At 34.4% G+C, this 22,180-nt stretch overlaps 2 protein-coding genes across 2 annotated transcripts in view; one reads left to right on the top strand and one right to left on the bottom strand.

Moving 5' to 3' along the window:
- The window catches only part of LOC149803040 (uncharacterized), a 64,034-nt gene extending 52,354 nt beyond the window's left edge, over positions 1-11,680 (top strand). Inside the window, exons 3-4 of the mRNA XM_089952593.1 lie at positions 378-500; positions 2,736-11,680. Coding sequence (XP_089808719.1) covers positions 378-500; positions 2,736-3,848 — 1,236 coding nt within the window. The 3' untranslated portion in view covers positions 3,849-11,680. The remainder of the gene's footprint in view (positions 1-377; positions 501-2,735) is intronic.
- Positions 11,681-16,834: 5,154 nt separating this feature from the next.
- The window catches only part of LOC149803039 (U4/U6 small nuclear ribonucleoprotein Prp31-like), a 45,883-nt gene continuing 40,537 nt past the window's right edge, over positions 16,835-22,180 (bottom strand). The window contains exons 13-14 of the mRNA XM_089952594.1: positions 20,349-20,447; positions 16,835-17,395 (exon numbers count right to left, since the gene is read on the bottom strand). Coding sequence (XP_089808720.1) covers positions 17,285-17,395; positions 20,349-20,447 — 210 coding nt within the window. The 3' untranslated portion in view covers positions 16,835-17,284. The remainder of the gene's footprint in view (positions 17,396-20,348; positions 20,448-22,180) is intronic.

Raw genomic sequence — 22,180 nt, 5'->3', positions numbered from 1 at the left:
ATCGGTAGATTCCAAAAGCATTTCGGCTGGTTTCACACCAGCTTTGCACTTGTTTGCTATATGTATACATTTCCTGACTAACATGTTAAATTTTCATCCATTTGTTGACAGTGCAGCAACCATGCTCTTTGGGCTTTCTTTTCCCATTTGCAGCTTTAGTATGTTTGTGAATTTGCATTCACCAGCTGACATGTCAACTAAAGCAATGACCGATATCAGTCCCACTTGAGTCTCATGTTCTATCTGTCTCTGCTTGTTTGTCTAAACATTGCTTACTATCATAGTTGTTTAGCATTTAATACATTTTAATGATGCAGTTTTATTCTAAGTAGCAATTTCTTTTATGTTTTTATTATTATATCTTACACTTTTTTCAGATCCATATTGATGGACATAGTGACTTAGCCCCACCTTTTTTTATCCCCGGCTATCCATTCTTCCGCTACCCCAGACACAAGGAGCTTAAAATGCTGATGCAGAAAAACGATGCCTTTATACAGGTAAGGGATTGTCGATACGCACATGTATTTGATGCATGCACACATACTAACTTAATTACTCATCAGAACTGAACGGAAATATGAATGGAAATAATGAAAGTAGATTTAAAATGAAATACTGGCTTATTGGTTGAACCCAACTGCAGACAGAATAGACCCTGAATTCCCATTACATAATCTGACAGCAGATCAGGGTCTATGAGTTTATTCTATTTATTATTCCCAACAAAATGCATCGACCCACAGTTTTTCTGCCAGTGCATTATAGGCCAAGAGATCTGGGTCATTGTCAAAAGCATTGTTGTTGTAAATGGTGGTGATTGTGATGATAGTGTTTTAAGATTCTACCTCAATCTTTTTACATGGCAAAGTTGGAACATTAGCTGTATCCACAAACCCAGTCACTGAAAGTTGTCTGACTCATGTTTTCCATCAGGTTTTGTTAGTATTATCAACAAGGATAGTTTTGATTATTGTTTTTGAGTGTTTTTACATGCCTATGTATTTCTTTATTTGGGTTTGAGGAAATTAGTGGCTTCAATATTATAAAAAATAAAAAAATCTTGCCAAATGATTGGTCTGGTTTTGTGGGGTTTAACATGATTTTTCATACATTTGGTGGAGGAAGAATCCAGTTGGTTGAACTGAGACTCAAACTCAGGTGAAATGTGAGAGTGATCTGTGACCTTAGACCACTCAACCACCCAGGGCCCCTCTTTCCAAATAAAGTCATTTTCATATATCAAAAGAAAAAATTTACTACATATACTCGCTTATAAGACGAGTCCAACTGCAAACTTCACAGATCCAGATCTGCCATCACATAAGGCCCCGGCAGATATGGGTCCATGCAGTTTGTATGGAATAATCAGTAGAACAAACAACTATGACCCTGTTCTGCAGCTGCATTCTATGACATCAGATCAGGATCTTTGTTATTTGCAGTTTTACAAGACTTATAATCAAGTACATATGGTAACTCAAATTTCAATTTTGAACATGCTTTATCATTTTTGAAAAAATATATTTGCAGTTAATATTTGACCATGTCAACATTGTTCAGGCTCTTTACACTTTATTACACCATAAACCATATGATCTGGCCTTTCAAAGACATGGGTGATGAATTTGTTTTTTTCATTACTGATTTTTCAACTGAATTTATACTGGGTTCAGTTTATGGCACCTGGGTCCCAGTATTTCATTCAAGTTACACAAGGCATGAAATACAGTACATATACTATGCAGTACTTGGTTGCAATGGAAAATGGTAAATATGCTTCTGTTAGATTCTACTGTTTCTTTTCTTATTTCTCATTTATGTCTATACCATTCATCTACATGATTCAATATCCCTTCTTTGAGAACCCTAGCCCAATGGACTTTTGGGGTGTTAAGTAGCTGGGTCCAAATGTATAATATACCTTGAAAATGAATTGCAACTATACTGGTATCTCCCAGCTGTAGCATCCACAGCATTTTATGTCAAGCCAGAAAGAAACCTTGGATATTGAAGGTGGATTCATTTACCAATTTATGGAAAAATTCTTGTGCAGCAATGTATTACACAGCCTAAGATCTTTTTCCTGAATAAATATGAACTGAAAAAAGGTCTATCAAATTTATTCAAGCCAAGAAATATATTGTTAAAGGAAAGTAAACTTGAATTTTTTTGGAATTAATCTAGACACTGACATAATTGTATAGTTGTTTGATGCTTTTGTGGGTTGAGCACTTTTTCTTCAACACATGATAGGTTATATAAAGATGGCCAGTATATCTGGTGGAAGAAGAAACCTATATCACTGAATTGTTGTTTCCTAATATAGCTGCTGTATACCTTGGTACATATTATGGGATGTTCAGAATTACCACTGTATACCATGATACAGAATTGTTCATGGTACCCAGCTCTACTATCAATGTATTGGAGAATCAGACTTTTCTGTGAATACTTTGTTTTATGTTACTTGGACAATACTTCATGTCCTTGACAGCAATGTATTTTTTCATGTTAGTATTGGTAATTTTACAAAGAAATAACTATATATTCTGTTTACTTTCTTGAACGAAGAAAGTCACCCAAGCAGATACTGTGTATAGTATTCAGAGGGTAAGATTAAAGATTAAAGAGAATAAAGACGTGTGCTGAAGTGTTTACATGCTTTCTACTTTCAACATTTTACAGATATTCAAGGAATGCTTCCTGAGATAACTTTTCATATCTGTTTCTAGGGCTCCAATATGGCTGGACTGATTTCCAAGGTGATTTGGGTGTGGCCCCATTGGGACCGGATTAATCATGAAGGCAAACATCAAAAGTACCACGTGCAGATTGGATGGGCTGCTGTAAATGACCCTCAAAATCCAGGCCAAAAAATGAAGTCCTTCTGCATGTGTCAAATAAATGGTTCAGACAGTGATTGCATGTATCAGTCCACAGAGTCAGACGAAGGCTGGGCAGGGAAAAAAATCCCTACAGAATCGTGTCATGTTCGTAAAGGGTTAAATGTTGAGGAAGTGCATGAACTTCAGGCTGTGAAGGTCTTCGGTGAGACAGATTCGATTCTCAAGACAGATAACGTGATTTTAGATATAGATGAGGATTTCTATGGCTGTACATATGCAATTCAGCCTTTACTTGATGTCAATGTCACATTAACAATGGTGAAGAAAATGGATAATTTAATAGAAAATATATTTTGTCCTAAAACTACAGAACATGAGAAGAATTCTGACAAACTTTTATGGGAGGTTATTGAAAATATTAAATTAAATAGAAAATGCAAGCACACAAGAACATGTAAACCTGAAAAGTTAAACGTCATTAAAATTTTACTGAATTCCTTGCAGACGGCTAATAATATAAAGACATGTGAAAACCAAGTTAAATTAAGGCAGAAGTTGGTGACATTACTTGTGAAACAACTGGAAATTCTAACAGACACACAGCTTGATAAGATGCAAGAAACGGGTTTCTGCTCATCGACAACTCCAAAGACTCTACCCATAGTCGGAGCACGAATGTTTGGTATATGTTATGGTGCCAATACTCCAAACAACACTGCCGTAATAACTTATATGCCAACCTTAAAAGAAGTGGAAAAGAGAACATTGATTCTACAAAAAATTCTATCCAAAATAAAAAAGTTTTCCCCAAAACTTGTGACACTTTGCCGTTCGATGAGAGATGGCTATACTCCACGACCATTTTACCACCAAATAGAGAAGGATATTTTACACAGTCTTAGCATCAGCATGCAACATGATCTTATCATCCATTATGACAAAGATCTGCTAGGTGGAGTGAAAGGATGGCCTGATCGTCATAAGAAAAAACAGGCATGAGATCGGAGTTGTTCTACAGAAATTTCAAAATTGGATGGTGGATCTGGGAATCCTTCCCGAGCAGAGGTCCTGAAAATAGAGCACCTCCTATTTTTTGCCCCTCAGTCAAAAGTGATTTTCAGGAAATAGAAACCATCTAAACTGGATCTCCTAGCATGTCTTTTGCATTTCATATTCCTTATTTGTTTTTACCAGTACCGGTACTTAATACTTTTATTAAAAAAATCTGGCACAATGACCACTACACGAAAAGCCATCCCTCCTCTTCCTTAATGACACTGGGAAAATCAGGTACCTGAATGATGTTTTTTTTTTATTATACAAAAGTTCAATGCCACTCTCAAAAAGGGAAAGAATTAAAATTCCTTGATAAGAATAGTAATAAATAAATCATACAGTAATCTTAAGTTTACACTCTCCTGCCAGACAGTAGTTAAGATTCCTTGACTCAGGTTTTACTTGTGGGTATATGTATCCATTCCCACATAGCTCACTAGTGCCTTGTTTCCACATTAAGAGTAATTCATGTCCTTCTGATACTAGGTGCTGTGTGTTTTTCTGGAAATGGTGACCTTATTTAAAAACTGTTTGACCATGTGCCCATCAGTTTCCTCATCCATTCATTCCCAATTCTGTATACATGTATTTTGAAAACTTGGCTGATATCTTTGACATTTTCTTTTCTCCTTTTAGCTAGTGGGGCTTGTTATAAACATTATGAACAAAAAATGGATACAGGGATTCAGCTGTCCAAAAACAGTAACAATATTGTTACTGCCCTTTTTGGACCCCTCCCCCCATATCCAACTATATCCCTTTGTCATGATCTAGTATTTCCAGCTGTGTGGTTTGCTGTCATATTGCTGCTGGTCGTTGTGCATGGGGGAAGAAAACTGATTAATTCCATCTTAATACAGGCTTAATATGGTTACACAACATATTCAGTTTTAATATTGTTGTCACCAGTTACAGCCTGCATTTTGTTGGCAACTTGGCAGTACACACCAACGAAATGACCACCCCACCCCACCCTTTTTTTAGCAAAAGTCTTAGGACCAAATTAATTGAAATCTGCAAAAAATGGAGAAGTCCCTGCATGAAGTCTTAGAAAAGAATGATAGTTTTCCATGGCATGTATATGGTCAGTCTGTGATTTTCCTTCCATCAAAATGGTTTATGAACAGTCTATGTTGGACTCTATCACTATGACCTCTGGATACAGTTGTAACTAGTGCCCTAATACATCTGTGCCCAGCTTGTAGGATACACTAACACTATGCTAAGACACCATTAATTCCTCTTTTTGTTGTCATCTGATATCTGAAAATATCAGACTTTATGTATTTTACATCAGTTTTACAATGGGTTCAGGCAAGTGGTATGTGATTATGTCCAGACTTGAGAGCTGAGTTGTGGCATCAAGTGAATCTAACAGTGGAGAAAAATTGAGAGCCCTGAGAAACCCTCTACTCCTGAAAGGCAAGCATGAGTTTCAGAAACCCATGCTCTGCTGGTTCAGGTATGGAGCCCCTGGACTGCAGAAATGCAAAATAATCAGTTACTACTTCGCTGTATAAACATCCAACAGCTGATACTTGACTTCTGTAGATCTTCAAGTTGGTCTCTAGCTCTCAGGAAAGTAAAGATTATGTACTTATGAGACATGTTATGCGATCAAATCAAAATGCAGATCTCTCTAGGTATGAACATTTTGCAAGCAGGATATTGTTTCACATACCAAACATCATCGTCCACACAATTACCAAAGTTATTCAGAAAGTTTAATGTGGCAATCTAATTCAAAATATCTTACATTAAAAAGTAAAAACCCACAAGCCAATTGACAAATGTGTTTAATGCCATTTGCACTCTGAGAAACCAGCTTTAGAGTTTACCTGTTAACACTAGTATCTGTATTGTCTGTAAGTTTCATTTATATCTATAACCTGTTTTTTAGTGCTGCATGTTATGGTACAGTATTGTCTGTCCATCTGTTTGTTACAAATTTTATTTCTCCACTACAACTCGAGCTTTCTGCTTTTTACAATTACCAAACTTTGTGGATGGCTCACACTTGGGCCAAGAAGGCATCCTATCATTTTTGCGATGAAAAGCTGAAAGGTGAAGGTCACTGTAACTGAATGAAAAAATGGTTTCCACAAACAACATTGTGTTCTCCACCATCTACAATTACCAAACTTAGTGGATAGCTTGCATTTGGATTAAGAAACCCTATCAATTTTGGGGTCAAAAAGATTAGTGGTCAAGGTAATTAAGAAGAAAATCGTTTCTACACAATAATCTGACTTATCCACCATCTATAGTTTCCAAACTTTGCAAATGGCATGCACTGTGTGTAAGGAAGAACCTTATAAAGTTTATGGTTTTCACAAAATAACATTAGTTATATATTGCATACTTAAACTTTGTGTATGGTTTCCTCTTGGGTAAGGAAAGAGAAACCCAATTTGAGGGCTGAAAGGTGGAAGATCAAAGCCATTGTGACAGAATGAGAAAATATGGTTTCTGCATAACAAATGTAAATTATTTACATACAAGATTATTAAACACAGGTGTATAATGTGCTAATCATGGTAATCTTGCTTCTACTTGATGTGCAAATAATTAAAAGCAAAAATATTAATTATGATTTTCAGCTCATTCACATTTTAATATGAATTAATATAAAAAAATTAAGGTACAAAAAAGAACTGAATTTAAAAAAATGGATCCATTTTGTGTGTAAAAGCTATATTGTGTATATTATTTCAGGGTATGAAACTTTTCAGACAATGCAATACCTTTGTTGTTGGAGAGTTTATGTTTAAATACTGTATATGAATTGTCAAAATCAAATGCTGCTGTAAGAAAATTTTACAAATGTTATTTGTGTAATGGCAATATATATTGTAACAACATGGAGACTTAACTATTCACTTCAGATCACTTGTGATAATTTAGCTTCAGAATGAAATCTTCTGTAGGTTTTTATTTAATTTATAATTGTTACATTATTAAACTTCACTTCTAATTGGCACCATATAGCAGTTACTGTGCTGATGTGCCAATAATTATTTATGTACATATCAAAAGAAATAGATGAGACAGGAGGTATATATATGCAATAATAATAAAATAAAAAACCTATGACTTTTCTTGTACAAATATACATGGAATTAGAGTAGCATGTTCTGGGGTTAACAGAGGAAAAGCACCATAATTTACAAGTATGCAAAGTTAGTTTCTGTCCTTGAAGATTCTACAGATCTTCAAGATCTTCAAGGAGTTCATTCAACTAATATAAACAGGACCCAATAAATGAGCTTTGAACAAACAATTGCAACAAGGACACCAAAACATAGAATATAGGTCACAGAGACCTCTGAGTGTATATTACTTCACAAAGTTTCATGGTTCTAGGTAGAATAGTATGCATACAGCATGCCAAAAGCTCATGCAATCATGACATCGATGCAAAAGACTTAGTCAAAGCCAGTAAAAGATGTGTGTGTGTGATTTGGATTTTTAACGTAGCTTTAACAATTTTCCAGCCTTGTTGCTACAATGTCTGCAGTGTGGCAGTTTATAATGATGCCCAGCACTGGGGCATCATGCTGCAGATATGTAGCATCATGTCCGACCCAGTCACATTATCCTGACACCAGGCCGACCAGTGCTAACACTAACCTCTTAATGCTGAGCGCCTAGCGAGGCAGCTGTTAGTACCATTGTTATAAGTCTTTGGTATGACTTGGCAGGGGTTCTAATGGATGCTCTAACCACTTTGACCACCGGAGTGGTAAAAGATATAATTGTGGTACAGATGAATATTATGATCAGTTTGCATGAACGAAGCACAAAAAGTGCCAGAGAATCAAATATTTAAACCATGTCATTGAACTGTAGAATATGGGCCATAATGACTTATGCAATGAGAGAGTAGTACTGATTAAGATTCATCCCTAAGTTTCAGAGTTCTAGATATGATATAAATAGCCTGCAAAAAAAACCCATGTGGTCATGAGCTAAATGCAAAATTTTAACATAAGCCAGTAAAATATGAAACTTGAGTCACAGATTAGATCTTTTTTGCATGTGTGCGGCACTAATATATATATATATATATATATATATATATATATATATATATATATATATATATATATATATATAATCATCCAGTTTTATGATTCTAATCATCCAGTTTTATGACTCTAATCATCCAGTTTTATGATTCTAATCATCCAGTTTTATGACTCTAATCATCCAGTTTCATGATTCCAATCATCCAGTTTTATGATTCTAATCATCCAGTTTTATGACTCTAATCATCCAGTTTTATGATTCTAATCATCCAGTTTTATGACTCTAATCATCCAGTTTTATGACTCTAATCATCCAGTTTTATGACTCTAATCATCCAGTTTTATGACTCCAATCATCCAGTTTTATGATTCTAATCATCCAGTTTTATGACTCTAATCATCCAGTTTTATGATTCTAATCATCCAGTTTTATGACTCTAATCATCCAGTTTTATGACTCTAATCATCCAGTTTTATGATTCCAATCATCCAGTTTTATGACTCTAATCATCCAGTTTTATGACTCTAATCATCCAGTTTTATGATTCTAATCATCCAGTTTTATGACTCTAATCATCCAGTTTTATGACTCTAATCATCCAGTTTTATGATTCCAATCATCCAGTTTTATGATTCTAATCATCCAGTTTTATGACTCTAATCATCCAGTTTTATGATTCTAATCATCCAGTTTTATGACTCTAATCATCCAGTTTTATGATTCTAATCATCCAGTTTTATGATTCTAACATGAGCAGTTCAAGCACAAAAAGTAACCAAATACTGTATAGTGGGAATTCTTTGCAGTCAGGAAGTCTAAGCAATATAGTTGTGTAAGAGTAAGATCATGAAATAAATATCATTAATAATCCTGTTAAAATTCAATCACTTAAATGTATTACCTTTAATATTTTAACTACTGTACATATGTGACTGACAAAATTAAAAATCTGAAAAAATTGTCCAATTTTACACCCATAAAGATACCCCTATATGGCATGTCTGTTCTCTTGATTTTCTACATTCATCAACTAATTTATGTTTCTTACTTTACATTATTTTTAAACTAAACTGCAAATTTTACTGACATTTTTTAAATGTGTACTTATTAATAGATTTGAGTGTAATATTTTTAAAAGATTAATAGATTATTTTAATGCACTTATTTTCCATTGTGACACACACACACACACACACACACATATATACATATATATATATATATATATATATATATATATATATATATATATATATATATATATATATATATATATATATATATTCATTCATAAGTCATTCAGGGTATTTATACACACTGACAGACTGATATTTTGTATTTATTTTTTAGCTTTATGTATTTTTAAAATGTATATACTGTAAGTTTATGTTGGCAAAAAGAAACCATTCAAGCCATCATGTAACAGTGGTTCAGCACTCACTTTTTACTGCCTTACAAAACATGCCAGTATGTTTTGCTTATTCAATTGCCATCAGTCATTTCTTATACATTTACATATTTGTTGCATTGTGATTGAATATATGTGAAATTTCTGCTCAGTTGAACTTTTGGCATTTTTACTAGCTGTCCACAAATTTAAAATTGTCAAAATTAAGATGGACTACTTGAACATTATAAAATACAAATGTCTGTCGACTCCAGAACATTGAAAAGGAACTTGATGGACAACAATACAAGTTTAATATTAATATCATTTACATGACCCATATACTCAGAATATGATGTTGATATGATTTACATGACCTACATACTCAAACAATGATACTGATATGATTTACATGACCTATATATCCAAAATATGATACTGATATGATTTACATGACCTACATACTCAAACATTGATACTGATATGATTTACATGACCTACATACTCAAACATTGATACTGATATGATTTACATGACCTATATACTCAAACAATGATACTGATGTGATTTACATGACCTATATACCCAAAATATGATAATGATATGATTTAAACTACCTACATATTAAAGGTATATTTTTTATATGATTTAGATGACCTATATACCCAAAATATGGTACTGATATGATTAACATGAATAACATATTACAAGTATGATATTGATATGATTTACACAACATACATGCCAAAAGTACAATATTTATATAATGTACATGAATTGCATGACAAAAGTATGAGAATACTATACACTAAGGATAATTTATTAACAAACACAGATATATCTGATCATTAAACATCTTTTGACATGTGCACTACTAAAGATGAGCTATTTGTGAGGGGCTCATACATAAAAGTTGTATCTCAACACAGGTTCTGAAAGAGTTTTTGTGTTAAAATTCATTCTTGACAAAAGAATTCTAATTGATTAAAATCATTGTAAATTAGTAAAATTACAAAATTAAATACAAATTTAAAATAATGGGAATTCACAAAAGAATGGAAGCTTGGAACTTTCATGATATATGGTATATCTTTCTGCTTTCAGTTTGGAATGCCTTCACCCAAGCATATATGGTGTATCTTTTTTGCTTCAGCTTGGAATGCCTATACCTGAGTAACATATGGCCTGGGCAAAGGCTAGTCATGATCTAGCCACAGATTCTTATTGTTACATTTGCCTGAAAATGTTATTATATGATTTTGTTTTATTTTTAACTTGGCATTCCCAGCATTATCAAATATTTTGCAATACCCTATTTCTATTCATCACCTAAACTTATTGGTGAAAATGGATCAAACTTTGTTTATTTCTTGTCCATCTGGTAACCATGTGCAGGAGACGTCTTGTTCTTTCCACCCCAGCCAGCCCCCTAGAGTTTTTGATGGGTCTCAAGATCAAAAGAACAAAAATTGCATAAATTTACATTGAAATTTTCATATTTCTGGACCAAATGCCACCAGAATTGCTTCAATTCACATAGATACACCTTGTTTTAGCAAGGATTGTTCTTGCCCACAACTGATGAATCCTCAGGCTCCACCGTCCTACAATCAATTGTTGCTCATTTATTGTTTTTGTTCAAAATTACAATGGGCCCATGCCTTCTCTCAACCAGGGCTCTGTGTGCCTTATTTACTACTAACATATGTAGTACTAATTTTATCTGACTAGAAGACAACATGGTCAACTAATGGTCTGACACCTTGTCTAGTTTTACTATATTACATGTAAACTTAAATATTCAAACTGTTAAAATTTCACTGTCTTCAACCCAATTTTCATTAATAACTGTCTTTAAAAAAAGGTAGAATTTTGGAGAATTTGTTTCTTTCTCCACTTGATGATAACTAGTAGGTGTCATTAAAACTGACTTGGGATTTTGTCATTTCTATCCTTAACTAGAATTCTTCTCCCTACTGAGTACATTATTGATTCTAGTAACAGTCCTACGTGGTTCTAGAACTGTGATGTAGATGACAATAACCTCTTGGCTTATCTGATTCTGATAAATTAGCCGTCATCTCCCAAGCTCGTATTTGATTCTGATCTTTTGTACCGTATTTTGGTAGGTAAAATGCATACTTATTTTACCTGACATCTTATTTTCTGGAGGGTGTTCTATGTTTTAGAGAAGAACCCCCAAAAATGTGGATTTTTCTTTCAGGTTGATCTGATGATGGGATAAAAGCATTAACATTGCCTACATATAACTCTTTGTGAAATATTAAATCAGTCAGATTGTCATGTAACTAAATTGTTTACAAGCCTTATTAAAGAAAAAAATGCTAATAAACCTTGATATTCTTGTTCTGTTATTGCTTAATAAACACATTTCATTTTACATCATTGTATAGTTTTTTGCTGAGCTTTGACCAGATATACATGCACATGCAACTGGTAACTTTGTGCACAACAAATTACACATTTGTACAATAAAGGTTTACTACATGCCTTGTAAGAAAATATAGGTTACAGAAGCATGATGCAATATCTTTAAATTCATTGAACCAGATTAAGTAGGTGATGTGCTAGGCTGATCCCAGCATTTGTGTGTGTGTGTGATTTGGATTTTTAACGTAGCTTTAACAATTTTTCAAGGGGCCCCGATTGGCCGAGTGGTCTAAAGCGCTCTCCGTTATGGATCCCTGCCATCTCACCTCTGTCTGCGTGGGTTCGAGTCTCGGATTCAGCCAATGTGGGTATGTGAGAAAGCTTGCCAGTAGCTTCTTGTGGGTTGGTGGTTCTTTCCGGAGTTTTCCTGGGTTCTTCCTCCACCATTAATACTGGCCGCCATGTATAGCCTACTGTGTGCTGAAAAATGGTGTTAAACCCTACAACAACAACAATTTTTCAGTCATATCGCTACAATGTCTGCAGTGTGACCGTTTATAGTGATGTCTAGCACTGGGGCATCATGCTGCAGACATGTAGCACGATGTCCCACCCAGTCACATTATCCTGACACCAGGCCGACCAGTCCTAACACTAACCTCTTAATACTGAGTGCCAACTGTTAGTACCATTTTTGTAAGTCTTTGATCCCAGCATTTGAGGTTATTCTGGGCTGACGCCAACTTAATTCAATCTATGCTAGGCTGTTCCCAGCATAAGAGTTTGTTCTGGGTTGATTTCAGATTAGTGGAATAATGGTAGACTGATCTCAGCAAGTATTCTCACCTTTTCCTATTTAAAACTGTATGAAAAATGTATTAAACAGGCTTGGTCTTTATGTTATTCATATAACATGAGTATCAAATGGGGGAAAAATACCCCTAGCCCATGGCAGCCCCATGAGAAAGTATTGAGCAATGAGAACCCTACGGCACACCCCACCATGGAGGCACCAATGTCTCTAATGTGGAAAGGCCAGAGAAAGTGACTGATCACAAGGTACTCTACATGATCATGTGATACTACATATATACCATCTACTTTGGTTGGCTCTTTTAATATGGTTCCCAATGATGACCAGTAAGAAGTGCACACCAAATGTGATCTTCCAACAAGCCCCATGTAGACAGCAAGTTAAGGGGTTAATAACAGCTTCTTGCACTGTACAACACCCCATTACAAGTATTAGCTTATGATTAGACAATTATAATTCTACTTCACATCAGCCTGAAACACTGCCAATACCAACCTTAAATTATCACAACGCCTATTATAAAATTGGCAAAGTGTAATTACAATGAAACAAGATCATCAAGTTGTATATAAACTAAAGTAATTATCATTTGTTGTTCCATTCTGTCATGTTTCTGTTAAAGATGTGCAACATACCACACTGCTGAGGAATCAATACGATTACTGTACCCATACATGTTCAATATTCAATAACTGTTGATCCAAACAAAATTTTTCTTCATTCATTGCTTTAAAAGAATACAAGGAGTTAATGTTCTCATTGGAGGAAAATTTATGGACAACTTTTGTGATATGATTTGCCTGTTATTATAGCACTGGCATATACCATCAAACAATATAAGTTAATGTATGAAATTCACAAATACTTTTTATTTTTATTTCTTGGAAAATATACTTAGTTATAGGTTTTATTTATCATCATAAATCAGAGCATTTGATAATTCTTCAAGACTATATAGTGATCACTGCTTTGAAGATTCAATGTGGTCGTTTCAAGGTCATCAGCAATGGAAAATTCTTTGATGTGGTAACAATAATTAAATTGCATAGTCTTGCTAAATTCTATCATGTCAATGTATTAACATGGACTGTGTAAGAAACTTGCACACTGCGGAAGACAAACTAACCATCACTGGCCATACAGAAGCACATGGTAACAGAACCATGGAGAGGGCTTTCCATTTAGGAAAGTCTTTTGTTAGGTACTGGAAAATAATGACATATGAGGACTTTTTGAGAGGAATTTGAGGGATTTATTGCAATAGGCTGAACTCCATCAACAAAGCACACCTTTAAAGGGCCCTCAGGGCTATAAAAAATATCAAAAAGATGTATTTTCAATGCTGTCATGTTTTTAATGCTTTCTTTTACAATATTTTTACAAAATTATTCATCATGATTGGGTGCTGCTTGCTAACAGAAAAGACCAGAGAAAGAGTCAAGCACTGGTTTACCGTAAACAGTTCAAATGTCATAACAAATGATGATCAGTGTATTATCCAAAAGGCTGACTAGTGTTGCACTACAAAAATGGAGCAAAATTATAAAGATTTTAAACTGTATGTCACGTGCAGTTTATGGCAGAGGTATTCTTTTCCCCCTCTCAGTAAAAAAACTGGTGTGTGTTATGTCTGTGATGCTCTACTGGCTTAAAAGAATTTTCAGGAATTCAAGATGAAACTATTTCTTCCATTTAATCTGAATGTTGAATCTCTGATATTTATTTTTTTAAGTCAGCTGCAGTGGTGGACATGTTGGTGCCATTTTCATGTAGGATCAACAAGAAATCTAAGTTTTCTGTTGGTAACCCAATTTTGATACGACTTTCAGTTTTGAAGGTGAAATGGTAACAAGATTTTCAAGATGGGTGCCACAGTGGTCATATTGGATGTCAGACTGGTATCTTTTCCATTTAGTACTAACTAAACCTCATATGAAATCTTTTGGTGAAAGGACAATGTTGATATGACCAACCAATCAGGAGAAATAGTAATAACAGGATTTTCAAGATGGCCATTTTGGCTGCCATATTAGAGGTCAGATCTGCATCATTTATATTTATGACCAACCAGGCAGCATAAGTAATCTTTTAGTCAAAATCCTATGCTAATATGACCATTCACTTGGAAACAAGATTTCAAGATGGCCACTATATTGGCCATTCATTCAGAAGGAGCAACAACAACCAGATTTTCATCACAGCAACTGTGACAGTCATATTGGCCACCAGATTGGTATCATTTTAATTCAGGATCATCTAGATGTCACATAGGTCTCTTAGTGATAACCCTATGTTGATAGGACGATCCATTCAAGAGGAATAATGATAAGGTTTTCAAGATTGCTGCTTTGGTGGCCATATTGGACATGATAGCACGATTTTCATTTAGGACCAACTAGACATTATTAGAAGTCTCCTGGTGAAGACTCCACAATAATATGACTTATTGTTCATGAGGATAACCAATAATATGATTTTCAAGTTGGTAGTAGTGGTTGCTACAGATCAGCACTGTTTTCATATAGGACAAATAGACATCACTAAAGTCTTATAGTCCAAATGCCATGATGATATGACCATTTGATCAGAAGGAGTAGTAATAACAAGATTTTCAAGACTGGCGCATTTTTTATTTAGAACCAACTGGATATACCAAGTCTTCTGGTGAAAACCAATGTTAATATGATTTTCCATTACAGAGGGATTGTGATAAGAATTTCAAGATGGCATCAGTAAAGGACATATTGGACATCACATTGGCACTATTTTCATACGGGGCCATCTAGACATCATAAGTGTTTCAGTGCAAACTCCATGTTGATATAACCATCCAGTGAGGACGAGTAGCGATAAGAATTTCCAGATGGTCACTGTGGAGGCCATATTGGACTTCAGATTGACACCATTTTTTTTATACTTTGGACCAATGAGATATAATAATAAATCTTTCAGTGAAAACTCCATGTTGATATCCGTTCAGTGATAGCAAGATTGTCAAGATGTGTGTAGACCTTAGATATCTAAGTGTCATTTAGGATGATGGGATGAATCTGTGTGCAAAGTTTCAAGGCAAATCTCCAAGCAGCTTAGGAGTATCAAAAACAAACTTGTGAAGGACAACAGACAAAAGAGCAGTATAGCAAAAATCTGCAATTTATTGCAGACAGATTGTCTGCAATACACGAGTGCACTTGTCAATTATTTTAGTGTTTACCAATATTTCTGATGACTCTTGAGTTCTAATCAGCTGAAAGAGCCTTTCAGTTATTTGCACATCATATTTTCATTTTAATCTGACTTCTAACAATTTGTAAATCTATGAGGAATAAAACCCTACATCTTGTTGCCATTTCAAATTACTGGTGTCCCTGTGAATAATCAGCTGTTCCATCAACAACATGAAGCCAATCAAATGTAACTTCAGTCAATCAAAATGAATGTTATGGTCATGTAACTGAAGCCTCTGGATTTGTCAAGTGACTGTAATTGTCATTAAGTGACAGTGTCCTAAGCAACTTGGAATACAGTGATAAATTAATGTTAATTTTGCAATTTGATTCATTGTTGGAACCATGATGATAGTCACTTGCACAAATCACTGAAAAGTCCCTTCAACTAACCACAACTGTGAAAAATACCAGGCACTAAAAATGATCAATATGTGTATGCATGTGCTGTGGACAAGCGAGTTGGCAATAAATTGCAGTGTTTTTTTTTTATGAATCTGTGAGATCAGTCCCCAAACCACCCAACATCCTGATACATGTCTGGGGGCCAATCTATCAGACTAGACTAGTATATTGTTTATTAATCCCTCCCCTTTCTGGACCATGACCCATAGTTCATAACTTAAACTTTGTATCTTATGAGTCCTATGTAAAATTTGGTGATAAATATTATAAAATGTCAGACATCCAACCTTTACATGCCTCTCAAAATGGGTTATCACCCCTCTCATAAATGTATGTCAAACATCCAACCTATACACACCACTCACAAATGGGTATCACACAGCCAACCTATACACCCTTTACACAAATGGGTTTCACACAGCCAACCTATGCACCCAGTCTAGTGAATTTCCACCCAGCCAGTTAGGAAGTTATGGAGATAGGGACAGACAGATAAGCAGACACAAGAAGCCAATCATTATAACCCTGATGCTTTTTAAAATGCATGGTGATAAGATGTATTAAAGACAGCAAGCATATTCTTCCAAAACTTTGTGGTTTGGTTTGTTTAAAAAAATGCGACTTTTACGAGAGTATGGATTTAGAGTTAAAATCAAAAGGAACAAAAACACGCCACTCTGATGGATATTTAATGAAAATGATTGTAAATAAAATGTAGGAATTTACAAATAATAAAGTAATATTTTTTATAGCAGTTGTTTGGAATACTTTGAGATGCAACCAAACAGTTAACATCTCAGCTAGTTCATACTGACAGCTTACTGCTAGTGCTACTGAATTTCAATTTTAATAACTCGATGGAATTCACATATCAGGATTGGTGACATTAGGAATGCTCAAAGTAAACCTTAAGTCATTGAAGCTTTTCAAGCCATCTTGCTCAGTAATGACAAATTCTTAAAGGTCATTATTATTTTTAAATATGAAGATTAATTCACTCTTCTGGACTCCATACTCACACCAGTTACTCCCATCCAGTAAAAAATGTTTGGAAAAACACCTCTGAAATGCCACACCAAATTCACTTTCAATGCTGCTGTTTCATCTTTTAATTCATTATATTTCTCTACTGGTCTTCCTTTTTGATTTTGAGAAATCCACCTGTGCTTGAGAAATATTTGACATTGGCCTCCTGAACTTTCTTTTCTGCTGCCTGTGGGTTCACAATCTCAAGGCCCTGAAAAAATGGAAAATGTGATCACAATATTAAATACCCATATAATATCACATGGTTGATCTAGCATTCAACTGAGATGTTCAATATATATATTTGTGTATCACACACCTAGACTGAAACTATTTACTAGGTGTTTTCTCAAATGCCTGCACATCAATATTCTAAATGCATTAAAAAAAAATGAGTTTTTTGGATGGATACTGCATGACCTGTGGGAGTGAAGTATCCATCGAAGAAAACAAGTTCATATTTTCTCCTACAAATGCAGTAGCCTTTTTATTATATGCTAATTTTCTTATTCTTCCAAAGGCTTGATTATAAAAAAATAAATACATGACAAAAAAACCAAGTAACTGAATTATGCTGTATTCCAAAATAAATACACAAATGTACATTCATCAATATACCATAACAATATTGCTGCGCACATAGCACAGCCCAATGACCTTTGTCACGCACTGATGGTAATTTAAAAGAGATTTGTCAGTTTTGTCTACTTAAAACTGAAATTTCCAGTCATAATGTGAATGAATGCACACTGCAAGAACTTTTCCATTTGGTCTCCAAATGGATGTTGTTTTCATGCTGATGGACTGGATTACTGGGACAATTCAGTGCAGTAAGGAGAATGAATTTCAGCTGGAAATGTACTCGAAATTCAAGTACATGATCAGTTTGTATCAGGTAAGCAAGACATGTCATTCGTATTTGCAAAACTAAAAAATTTCATTTTGAGGAAATTCAAGATGCATTAATGTAAGTATATTTATTATTCTTATTACCAGCCAAAGACCACAAGTTTATGCCCTGTCAATTGCATCTTGCTGTTGGAGGGACCCCAGCTATGACCTATATCATACATTGTGTCTTTTATCGCTACCCTAACATTGTATCAAAATAGTTACATGGGGAAAACTGCAAAGCAGCTGTTGTGTGACACCACATTTAGCCAGTGGAAATACTGTTTTCATCGTCTTGCCTTTTTGGCTCTGGGGCTATTAGTTTCGTACCAAAACCTTCAGCTGCATTTTTGTTTTTAATCTATTATTTTGACAGACTTGTAAAATGGTACGTCTCTGATTTATGTGTGATAGCCCTTGGCCTCAATATACTTTTCTGTTATATTTTTATAGACCCTAGAGGGCACTGGTCATAGTCTGAACCATTTTATTTGCAAAATGGTACGAATATTTCTCCTAAATAACTGTTTTAATAATCAGAATGGTATTTTCAATTACTGCTTCTCTCACATTTGTTGTTGACATTGTGAATATCATGTTCGTTTGTGTGCTTTATTGAAAGTTTTGTATTTTACTCAGTGAACTTGTCCACATCGTTAACTATACTTCAAATGGATGAAACAACTTGTTTAGTTTATTCACAAACAAATTTCATCAACCAAAACCTAAAGCATATACTAGACATTAGTGTACATGGTTTGCTTTCAAAGTAATTACTGATACACTACACAATTTTTTGGCAAATGTGTCATACATGTGTGTGCAATATCAAAGTGTTCAGTATTGTAAAATACTGCACAATTCTGACAATATAAAGTTAATGGCGACAAAAATGAGCACATAATAAATCCTAATCCATTACAGTAACACAAAAAAAATATTCTGAAAACAGTATAGTGAGGGTATGTAATAAGCACAAACTGCATTCAAGTATTGTTCTGAGTTAGGGGAAAGAACTTGTTTGATATGGCTAATGAATATGCCTTGAGCAAATGTCCTTGATGTACCTCTACCACATAACAAACTCATTTTTTCTACTCACTACAGAATGGTTTGGTTTGCTGATGTGTTTTATGATCCAGCAATATAATTTGATTATTTAGTGTCCAGGAAACTGAAATAAAGTGCCTTGTCCAAGGACACATCATGGTAGCTGACCTGGCTGATCCAATTTGATCCAGCACTCTTTCATTGCAAGTATGTCTGGCACACTAACCACTAAATGAAGAATGAGGATTATTAGATCACAAAAATATATCGCTCCCTTTCAATTGTGTGTCAAAGCAGCAATGTCGGATATTTTTATCTCTATGTCTATGCATATCTCATGTGCCACAGTTCTGAAACATGGGCAAGTCTAAGTTTTTATAAACAGGAGACTTGAATAAAAAACAGTTACTAAATAAAAATTCACTCATGTAACATTATAAAGTGTTTATTACAAATCTAAATATTAAACTAGTATAATAATAAATATAAAAATGGGAACCTTGTGTCATACAGGAAACGTTTGAGTGACTATGTTAATTTGGCAATTGATACACCTGCATATACTATGTTAATTTGGCAACTGATACACCTGCATATACCATGTTAATTTGGCAATTGATACACCTGCATATACTATGTTAATTTGGCAGTTGATACATCTGCATATACTATGTTAATTTGGCAATTGATACACCTGCATATACTATGTCAATTTGGCAATTGATACACCTGTATATACTATGTTAATTTGGCAACTGATACACCTGCAGAGCACCTACTCACCCCTGGCAGTTTATAGTGATGTCTAGCATCAGACTGACCAGTCCTAACATTAAGTTCTTAATGCTGAGTGCCTTGCGAGGCAGCTGCTAGAATAGTTTTTTACAAGTCTTTGGTATGACTCGGCTGAAGTTTGAACCCGTGACTTCCTGCATCCAAGGCAGATGCTCTAACCACTGGAGAGGTCAACATGCTTACTGACATAAATATCTACATTTTTATAGAATCTAGATCAAATCTGTGTAGACCTATAGTTGAAATTATGAAATTTCTTTGCTTTATAAATAATGCTGAGAATCATTAGGAACATTATGCATAAAATGTCATTCCTATATCCTTGAAGTTCACAACATTTTGATTTAACTTATTCTAGTCACCACACCATAAAATCAAATGTTGTTTTGGCATTAAGCACCTAGACTGTAAACAAGGATTGTCCATACCTGTAAAGGAGTGAAGGCAACACTGGATGCTGTCCCTGAGATTTGTTTTTTCACAGTTGTACTGCCTCCCCATGTCTGATTCTGCTTCTGTATCTTTTGCTGTAACAGACAGAAAATGTCCACAAATTACAAAACTGAGCTGTGTTTTCCAACATTAAGAAAAGCTGCAATTTACACTGAAATTTACTACAAATTCATTTTTATCGTTGTGGGTATCAGTTTTTGTGGTTCTGAGAAAAATGACTTTCTCAATGGTATTTTAATATGTGAATATCCATATGGGTCCTATTTTATCCATAGAATTATCACTGTTCTATTGTATCCACATAATTATCACTGTTCTATTGTGACCACAGAATTATCATGGTTCTATTATATCCACAGAATTATCACTATTCTATTGTATCCACAGAATTATCACTGTTCTATTGTATCCACAGAATTATCACTATTCATTGGGTCCTTAAATTCATCATTTGCAGTATCCACAAATATTCATATGTAATGAAAAATAGTGCTTTCAAAGTAATTACAAACAAAACTCTGGAGACCAATGAAAAGTGTTGGTAATGGACTGAAAAGTGATTACACGGATTATTCTTGAATTTGGACAAAAATTGTTCCTCAGAAGAGTACCAGAAAGCAATTATAAAACTGGAGTCCCATTTAAAAAATCAGAGTCCCATGAAAGTCTGTCAATTACAAATTCATCATATGCAATCTTCATTCTGAATTGACTGTTATCAGTACAGACACAAGGCTCAAGACACCTGGCTAACTGATACCTTAACGGCAAATACAAGGACCATCGGACATGAAACTTGTTTTAGTATGAAGCTTTCTGATATTTAAAGACTTTTACATTGTTTAGTAACAGCAGTCATTTAGGATGGAAGATCAACATCATTTCTGTGCAAACTTAAACTGGTTTTATGTTGGGATACTTTCTGCAAAATTCTGTTGACTGTTTTGGGAAATGTTTGTTAAAGTTTTTCTGTTTATAACAATTGCCCTGTTGAATAGTGAATCAGGGTAATTTATTAAAAACTGAAAGGCCTTCATGCTAGGATGCTTTCTGTCATATTGGGTCAGATTCTGCTGAGCAGTTTTTGAGAAGTCATTTTGTGTTTGGCATCATTTGTATGAACTAAAAAGGCCACGATACCTTTTGTCAAATTTGGTCAAACTCTGTTCTGACGTTCGTCATTAAAAGGTTTTTCTACTTTGAGTAATGGAGACCAGATCTGATGGTACAATTTCTAAAACAAATTGAAACTTCTTCATGCCTAGATGTTTTCTGTTAAATTTCATTAATTCTGGAACGAAAAGTGGGGGGGGGGGGGTTCCTCCTATTTTTGATTATGGCAGTCATAACAGATGGTGGATTGGCATCATTTATAAAAAAAATGAAAGACCTTCATGCCTGGGTGCTTTCTGTCAAATTTAGTCAAATTCTGTTCAGTGGTTTTTGAGAACTAATTTAAAGGTTTTTCTATCTTTTTTCAGTAATAGCGACCATGTTTGATGACATTTTGGTATCATTTGTAAACATCAGAAAGGCCTTCATGACTGTCAGATTTACTCAAATTCTTTTTAGGGGTATGTGAGTGGAATTTGGTCAAATTCTTTTCTGAGAAGTTGTTCAGAGATTTAAAGCAATGGTAGTCTTATGGCAGATCAGTATCAGCTGTATAAAATGTAATGGATGAAGTTTTCTGATGAAGTCATCTAAAGGTTTTTCTGTCTTATTTTATATTTTGTAACAGCAACACATTTGATAACAGTTTGGCATTATTTGTATAAATTTGAAATGTCTTCAATCCAGGATGTTT

This window comes from Sinohyriopsis cumingii, chromosome 3, assembly GCF_028554795.1.
Source record: "Sinohyriopsis cumingii isolate HCF-2022 chromosome 3, ASM2855479v2, whole genome shotgun sequence".
NCBI classification, from domain to species: Eukaryota; Metazoa; Mollusca; class Bivalvia; order Unionida; family Unionidae; genus Sinohyriopsis; species Sinohyriopsis cumingii.
The sequence above is the reverse complement of the archived record's forward strand: the minus strand, read 5'-3'. Positions and strand labels throughout refer to the sequence as shown.